At 42.4% G+C, this 8838-nt stretch overlaps 1 protein-coding gene across 1 annotated transcript in view; it reads left to right on the top strand.

Moving 5' to 3' along the window:
• LOC107124621 (semaphorin-6A-like) overlaps positions 1-8542 on the top strand; it is a 232193-nt gene extending 223651 nt beyond the window's left edge. The window contains 1 exon segment of the mRNA XM_015428117.1: positions 6682-8542. Within this exon segment, the coding sequence (XP_015283603.1) occupies positions 6682-7871 (1190 nt within the window). The 3' untranslated portion in view covers positions 7872-8542.
• Positions 8543-8838: the final 296 nt, after the last annotated feature.

Genomic DNA, 8838 nt, shown 5'->3' with positions numbered 1-8838 from the left:
TCCTTTGTGGGGGGGAGGGAAACAGCCATTATTGGGTGGAAATTTGGTGGCAGTTACTAAACTGTGTACAAACGGTAATTAAAATATTCTGCCTGGATTGAAACAAATTCAAAGTCAGTGTCCACAGTGGTCTGAATGTTATTGGCTATAGTTACAGAGGTTCCACCATTATTGGTCAGGAACAGCTTCTGTTATTTTCTGGTGCTCATCTCTGGCAAATCATTGTTCCCGTTTTGCCTGTGCTGGAGTTTCTGGAGGTGTCTCTTTAAAACTTTTCTTAGTAGTTTCCAAAATCCATACTTACTGCCTAGAGAGCAAACATTTCAGAATGGGTTTAGTTTCAGCATTCTGGTTACTGGAATGCTTATTCTGATAAATTGTTAGCCACTTTAAACAAACTTCATGGAAAAGTAAGCTATACATCACTTTAATAAAATGAATTCACAATACAGCAGGAGAAGAAAAGTACTCCCAAGGCATTAGGTGGAAGGTGCTCAGGCACTGACCTTTGATGTGGGAATGTGGATGCTATATGTATAAAAGAATGGCCCTGTTTTCATCTATGAAATTCTGGAGAAAACAGAATTATACCATAAATGCTAGCTTGTTTGTTTTGATTCACCACAGCCATAGCAATGGTTTCACTAGAGTTCCATACTTGTTTGTTCTGTCTAGCCTACTCTAGAATCTATTTTTAGAGAGCTCATACTCTTGGGCTTCTCTTCATTTTTTGGCATATCTATCTGAGATTACAAATAAGACAAAATCAGGCTTGTAACAAGTTGCGACTATTTGGGGCTCACAGATTGAACATAAGAAAAAGAAACACTATTGTGAGGCACCCAATCCTTGCATCTATAGACACATACGAATAGCTTTATCAAGGAGGCAATTGCATAGTATTGCATGACATTATATACATAACATTTTATTGTATTAGCAGTCACCATAACAATAGCTTTAGAACAGGTACAATATTTAAATTGCACAACAGCATCCCTGTGTAAGCAGGTCTACGGTGCTGCCATTCAATAAGCCAATAAGGATCAAATCAAAATTTTACCCAAACATTTTCACTTCTAAATACACAAACCCTCAATGACTGATCCCCCGTTAAAAAAATCTTAGTAGAGACACATTTGATCTATCAGAGAGTCCAAGATTTCTGAACAAATTTATTCTTAATGTGTCATATAAGAGAACACATGAATCCTGGCTTTATGAAAACAGAACAACAAAAAGGCTGGAGAAATTTGACAAGTGGCACAACCCTGTGGAGTTGACTGTCAAGTAAATGTGTACTAGATTGTGGCAATTAGAAGAGTTGTCATGTCATAATGCACATGTTGCGCCTTCTTCCTTCACTGTCTGAGATTGGTTTCTGGCACCAGTTATATCCTTGGGATTGTTAAAGACTCAGCACATCTTAGAATCAGGCTATATAAGGCCAGTTCAGACTTTAGTGATGGGGTACTGGAACAGAATTTGGAACTGTACAAATCATGCAAATCTTATGTACATGTGTACATGCTGGCAACTGGCTTACATGCGATTTCCTTACATACTGCAGCAGACATGTACAGTTCTAAGTCCTGCTTCCCAGACAAGGATGAGGCAGAGTGTGTTGTAATGGTCAGACTGTTGACCTAGGATCCAGGAGACTCAGGTTTGAGTCCTCATTTTGCCATGGAAACTTGTTGGCTGACCTTGTACTAGTCACACACTCTTAGCCTAAGCTACTTTACAGGGTTGTTGTAAGAATAAAATAAAAAAGAAGAGAATAACATAAGCATCTTTGGGTCCAAATTGGGGAGAAAGGCAGGGAATAAATAAATAAATAAATAAAGTCTGCTTCTGAGACATGCACACTAACATCTGAACTGGCCCCAGTTTGTCAGTAGAACAGTTTGTCAGGAACTTGTTTTTTCTTCTCCAAGAAAATTCAGACATTTGGGCAGGCATGTGTCACAGGTTCATGAACCCATAGGGTGGTTGTTTACTTGGGAGTGCCACCATGTCAGAATCTCCCTGCATGGTGAAAGCTTCCACTTCACAAGGGAGACTTTAGCCTTAATCCTGATCTGTGAACTTTCCACATGTAAAGACCTTTTTGCATGGAAGTAGGTTGCCAACCTCCAGGTGGGGCCTGGATATCTCTGGCATTACAACTGATCTCTAGACGGCAATCAGATCCTCCAGAGAAGATGCTGCATTGGAGGGTGGACTCCATGACATTCTACCCTGTTGAGGTCTCTCCCCTCCCAAAACCTCGACCTCCCCTGGCTCTACTCCCAAATATCCAGGAATTTCCCAAGCCAGAGTTGGCAACCCTACATGGACGCCCCTTCAAACCAGCAATCCTCCATGTGTATTTGGCGTGATAGAGGCACATTAGGTGGTTGTACCATGTCACAAAGAGCATTTTTTAAACCATTTCTGCTTCCATTTACTGAGGAAATGTACCTTTTTTTAATGCCCAAAAGAGCCATTCTCCTTGCTTTTCATTCTTTGTGTGAAATTGTAAGCCACTCATCATACCACAATAATTTCCATGGAAAGCCAACTGTAATTTCAAAATGAAGTATTATGATTTCAAGCTTTTAGAAACTATATATGGTATATTTGCTTTGTATATATCATTTATTTGTACATACTGTTTTTATAAAAGGACAGCAGATCTGTCACATGGACACACTGTTTCTAGAGAGCTGCTTATCTAAGCATTCCATGAAACTGTGTTTCAGTCGCACTTGGAGATAGTTTATGTGTAAAACATGATTCCAACTTATTATTTGAATAAGCTGTATCTTCATAAAGTTTTCATGTATACCATAACTGGCCTTATTGTCTTGCTACTGCAATAGAGATGTTTTTAGGTCTGGTTTGGGGGATCCCCTGGTTTGGGGGGCTTCTGCCCACCACCAGCCAGCTGGCCGGAGAGGGAAACCCTGCCCTCAAACAGTGACATCGCCATGGAACATCCCCAACATGATGACATCACGCAGAAGTGACTTCATCACGTCAGGAATGCCACATGGCAATGATCGGGTTTGGGGGCAAAGCTCTATGGTTTGATGCCAATTTTACCATAGAGTTTTGCCCAAAAATGAGACCGTCGCCACATGACGTCCCCAACATGATGATGTCACTTCTGCATGACATCATCACGTCGCTCTGCCCCGCTCCCAGAAAGTTCCCTCCCACCCCCCCACTGGCGCAGAGATCAGATCTGGCAACCCTATTTGATCCAGAAGGGAATCCACTCACAGAAGCTTGGTTACAAACAAAAGTTGCCTTAATAGAAAGTGAATACTTCAGTACAACTACTAATACGACGACTGCTATTGGGAAGAGGTACAAGGTTTTTAAAATTAAACCATTTTTTAAGTCATTCAAAATCTGTTTTGGCACACAAGAACAACAGTTAATGGGTGGGTGAACGGGAGGACAGATGTGCTGTTTTTGTCTTTTTCTGCCTAGGGTTGCCAAGTGCTTTTTGAGCCGCAGCAGGGGACTCCCGGCTGGCGGCTGGAGGGCGCGTACGCGCACCGCACGCACATTACCCAGAAGTGACGTGACGACGCCGGGCACGCTGGGGGCAGGGCCACGACCATCCGAGGGAAAACCATAGAGTTTTCCCTCGGATGACCATGGCCTTGCCCCCAGCGTGCCCGGCGTGGTCGCGTCACTTCCGGGTGACGTGCACGTCGGAGTGGGGTTTCCATTGGGGCCTGATCCGCCGGCGGGAAACGGGCCTCTGGGGCGGGGTTTTCCCCGCCCCCCGGGGGGACTTGGCAAGCCTATTTCTGCCTAGCTGTGCAAAAAGGCCTAGTGCAGCAGTTCTCAAATTTTGGTAACCCATGTGACCCAAGTTTTTCCCAGACACTTCATGCCTACACCTTCATTCACCATCCACCAGACAGCCCCACGTACCCCATTGAGGCCTTCCTCCTCTATTGGTCTTAGAACAATCATATTAACTACACTTTAAAGACAAGCGTTAAGTAAAACATTTGTAATGTCTGTACATGTCCTACAAGGTTAACTCTCAGCGTGTAGCTGATTCTGTAGGGCCATAATTCAAAAGGTCACTCAAAAGGCCTAACCTATATTCTAATCAGTGTCACCCCTTGACTGAAAGAGACTTTGAGATGGAGACAGCAAGAAACTTCCTTATTGGTTAATAACTTCTAGCCAGAGGCAGGATGAAGGAACATGGAAAACCTTTTAGAGATTCCAGTGTTCAGTTGAAATCAATATTGGTTTTTATTTTTTGTTGATGCAGGGTAGTGTCTCTGTGGTGAAAACCTTTGTGTTGAAAAATAATGCAAGTATTTCAGGTATAGACCTGGATGTATTGGGACTGTACCTTTTTGGTGCTACTCAGCCAGTTTACAGTTCCTAGGGCTGAGCTACAGGATCTCAAAAACAAATCAGCACACTTTCTGGTTAGTACTATGAGGTGACTTGTTGTCTATGTAATTGCAGTTTGTAGCAGCTCCACAAGCTCACAGCCTTCAAAAGAGGAGAAAGCCTGTTTTGGCACCTTCCCTTGAGGTAGAGAAGCCCTGTCTCCATTCCTAGAAAACTTAGAGGTCTCTGTGATAGCTGGGTGGGCATGAGAGAGCATGGTTTCTGTCCTTATAAAGGAATCACAGATACTCTGAAGTACTCTCATGGATTCTCACATGCCTCAAAGACCCAGTTTTAAAAATGCTGACCTAGCATTTATTTTTAAATGAATGTGAAAGATACATGCATCATTCATAATCTATTCACTTGGTCTACTAATAGTAATTCTAATGCACATATGGCAATCAATGCAAACAGAGCTTCTCCATCCTTTTCTGTAAGTAGGAAAATCTTCCATTGTTGCAAGAAGGCATCCCATGTTCAGACTTTTTTTCCTTCATACTAAAAAGGCCCTGTGTGTACAGGGCTATGGATAGTACCCCAAGGTATGGAAGCTTGAAATTAGGGGGGAATCTTGAGATTGTTCAGAGCTCTGTGTTGTAACATGTGTTAACATCTTTCTTTGTCTCTTGATCTTGTTGAGTACTATTATCCATTCAGAACATGGCATGCTGAATTTAAAAAATAAAAGTTTTAAAAATTGGAAAAGTACCCTCTTTGCAAATGTTGCTTATGATTCAGTGAGCACATTTGAATCGTCTTCTGTATGGAGATGCACAGTCCTAAACCAGTGCTAGAGAACAGCTGGAACAGGGAGCATTCCTAGAAACACAACTGACACTCAACACCAGCTGTAAGAACAGAACCACACCATGGATTGGCCAGGTCTTGCTTAGTGAAGTTTTTGCTGAAGTATTAAAGATCTCGGCAAAGAAGTCATCCCTTGCCTATCTAAAAAGAGTCTCGAAAAAATTGAGTTTTCCCCCATTGTCATTTTAAATAATTTGTATAGAAAAGACACTTGAAATTGGGGCAAGAATTTCTTGTTCTTTAAAAGAAACAAAATTTTAACTCAGTGCAGGTTAAGGTATCATCCTTCTGTCTCATTGTGCACAAAATATTCATACACATGGACACCTACTTTTAAATCCAGATGCAGGAAATGGGGAAAAACTAGGGGATGAAACTTTAAAAGGAGATGGGAGCAGTGAAGAAAGATATTTGACTGGAAATGATGATGAACTGATACAGTGATTGCCATTGATGTGGTCCCCAGTGCTCTTTGAGGAACACACAAGACTTCCATATGTGAAGAAAACTTTTGTCTCCATTTTCTTCCCAAACAGCTGCCACCTATGCTGCATGACAAACTGTATTTAAACTCAGGCATGCTTCAAAAGCTATTCATGATGTGGCACAAGGGAGCTGTTGTTTGGAAAGAAAATCGAGACAGAATGTACTGCATACACATGCAAGCCTTGTTTATTCCTGAAAGAACAGTGGAGACTATACCTGTGGCATTCATCGCATCTCTTTGCCAGTTCGTTTCTACAAGTGCCACATGTGCATATAACAGAAATATAAGGAAGGGATAAAAGAAGATATGTGCTAAAAATAAGAGCAGCCCTAAAACAAAACAAAACATTCAGGAACTGGCATTGAAATCATACTCTCTTCTATAGACGAAGAGGTTAGATGTGACCTTTTTCTTGGTAACACAGAACCTAAATACTTGCCAATCTGTGCTCAAAACAAGGTCTAAATTCACCGATACACTGAATTATAGTGAAAGGCTTTCAACCTTGGGTATCCATATATCAGTCCAAGTATTCCAAAAGTCTGCTACAGAACTGAATTTATACTGTGTATGTATATACACTGATCAAAATAAGCAATGACCAGAGTCCAAGGAGCCACACAACTTGTTCTGTGCATATCAGGAGCTTTAAGCTTTTGAAATGGAGAAGAAACTTCTAAAATACCTTGTGGTATGGCTCCAGGAAGTTCTGCTGTTCAAAGGACAGTCAGTATTCCCTCAAGGCATACTCTAGTAGTTCTTTGGATCGAAGTCAATTTACTAGGTAGCATCATTACCATTTCATAGTGGGCAAATCCAAGGTCATGTGGCCCTGTAAAAACACCTTTGAAATGTTCAGTCAAACTGATATTCAGAATGGAGAAGTTCAAATATATATGCAGTCCATTATCTCTGAGCATGACACTTTTCTCTGTACTGTTTTGCTTACCACTTTGTGATATTTGTTTCAGGAGTGATTCGTGAGAGTTATCTCAAAGGTCATGATCAGCTGGTGCCTGTCACCCTCCTGGCCATTGCGGTCATTCTTGCCTTTGTCATGGGAGCTGTCTTCTCAGGAATCATAGTATACTGCATCTGTGACCATCGACGCAGAGATGTGACCATCGTGCAGAGAAAGGAGAAGGAACTTGCCCATTCCCGACGAGGCTCCATGAGCAGTGTCACCAAGCTCAGCAGCCTCTTTGGGGACAGTCAGTCCAAGGAGCCAAAGCCTGAAGCTGTTCTCACACCCCTGATGCACAATGGCAAACTTGCTACCCCAGGCAGCACTACCAAGATGCTCATCAAAGCCGACCAACATCACCTGGACTTGGCTGCTCTACCAACCCCAGAGTCCACCCCAACCCTCCAGCAAAAGAGGAAGCCCAGCCGAGGTAGCAGAGACTGGGAAAGAAACCAGAACCTCATCAATGCCTGTACAAAAGATATCCCCCCTATGGCATCACCTGTTATCCCCACTGACCTTCCACTAAGGGCTTCTCCCAGCCACATCCCAAGTGTTGTTGTCCTGCCCATTTCTCAGCAAGGCTATCAGCACGAATATGTTGATCAGCCCAAAATGAGTGATGTAGCACAGATGGCAATGGAGGACCAAAATGCCACACTTGAGTACAAAACCATAAAGGACCATCTCAGCGGAAAGAGCCCCAACCATGGGGTGAATCTGGTAGAAAACCTGGATAGCATGCCACCAAAAGTACCCCAGAGGGAAGCCTCCTTGGGTCCTCCTGGTTCATCTCTATCTCAGAGTGGTCTGGGCAAGCGATTGGAAATGCATTCTTCTGCTTATAATGTGGACTACAAGAGAAACTACCCTACGAACTCACTTACAAGAAATCATCAGACATCGACTCTCAAAAGAAATAATACTAATTCTTCTAATTCCTCTCATCTTTCCAGAAATCAGAGCTTTGGCAGGGGTGACAATCCCCCTCCTGCCCCACAAAGAGTGGACTCAATACAAGTCCATGCTACTCAGGGTCAGACTGTGACTGTATCTAGGCAGCCCAGTCTCACCACATACAACTCGCTGACAAGATCAGGGTTGAAACGCACACCTTCATTAAAACCAGATGTACCCCCCAAACCCTCCTTTTCCCCTCTTTCCACATCCATGAAGCCTAACGATGCATGTACATAATCACCGTGGGGTGGGGGGGAGCAACAGGTGACCAGAATATGCCCTTAAAAAGCCAGTGTTCAGCAACCACGTTGCTAGTTTCAGCTGACACAAATGCTGTTGCTAAGCTGAGGATGTATTGCTCTCTGGGGAAAGTGGAATATTTTTTAACAATTGGGCCATGCAATCCACAGTTTGCAACTGTAGGACCCACCCCACAATACAGCCGTTCTTTTACTCAAAAGACTAACCACAAACATTGAGCCAAAAGCACACACATGAACAATGACTGTGATTCTTCACTCTCAACTGCATGGAGCATCTGGAACTGAGAAAGCAAAAAAAAAGTTGGGCGGGAGTAAGCAACAACAAAAAATGAATTAATTGATTAAGCTAACTCTAACTGAACTATGGCAGATGTTTACTATGTGCAGGTACTGTGAAATGCCCATCAGTGTTACAGCTATTTGGTTATAGCAGATTGCCATGTTGGGCAACAGCTATGTCATAGGTTTCTGCTACTCTTCTCTTTTAATGAGTAACATGTGACTGTTAACGCAAGTAACTCCTCTTATTTATTGTTCATCCTTTTGTCTTTTTTATCCCTAAGGAAATTACTTCTGCATATCATCGTATGAGCAGCTCTCCAGAAGGGGGAAAAAATACATTGAAAATTATGCCTATTTAACGTGAAACCCATTAACTGGAGTAATGAAAACTCTTTTTATTTTTCCAATAAATTCAGTGAGTTAAATAAGTTGGAGCTGGAATTCTGAACTTTTGTGTTTGGACTGTTTGATCTTTTTTTCTGGAAAACAAAAAAGGGGAATATTTATTTAAATGTAGGTTTATTTTGCTGGCTGGCTTTCCTGCCTCTGTGTCAGGCAGCAAACAAAGAAACCAAAATCCCCTCCCCAGTTCCTATCTTCCTAGAGTTAACTGCAGAAGAAGCTCTTAAGAGCTGCAGTATGAGCCCCATTGCTGTGAA

The sequence above is a fragment of the Gekko japonicus genome, unplaced genomic scaffold (assembly GCF_001447785.1).
Source record: "Gekko japonicus isolate JY-2015 unplaced genomic scaffold, Gekko_japonicus_V1.1 scaffold485, whole genome shotgun sequence".
Taxonomy (NCBI): domain Eukaryota; kingdom Metazoa; phylum Chordata; class Lepidosauria; order Squamata; family Gekkonidae; genus Gekko; species Gekko japonicus.
This window is presented reverse-complemented; position numbering and strand designations above follow the sequence as displayed.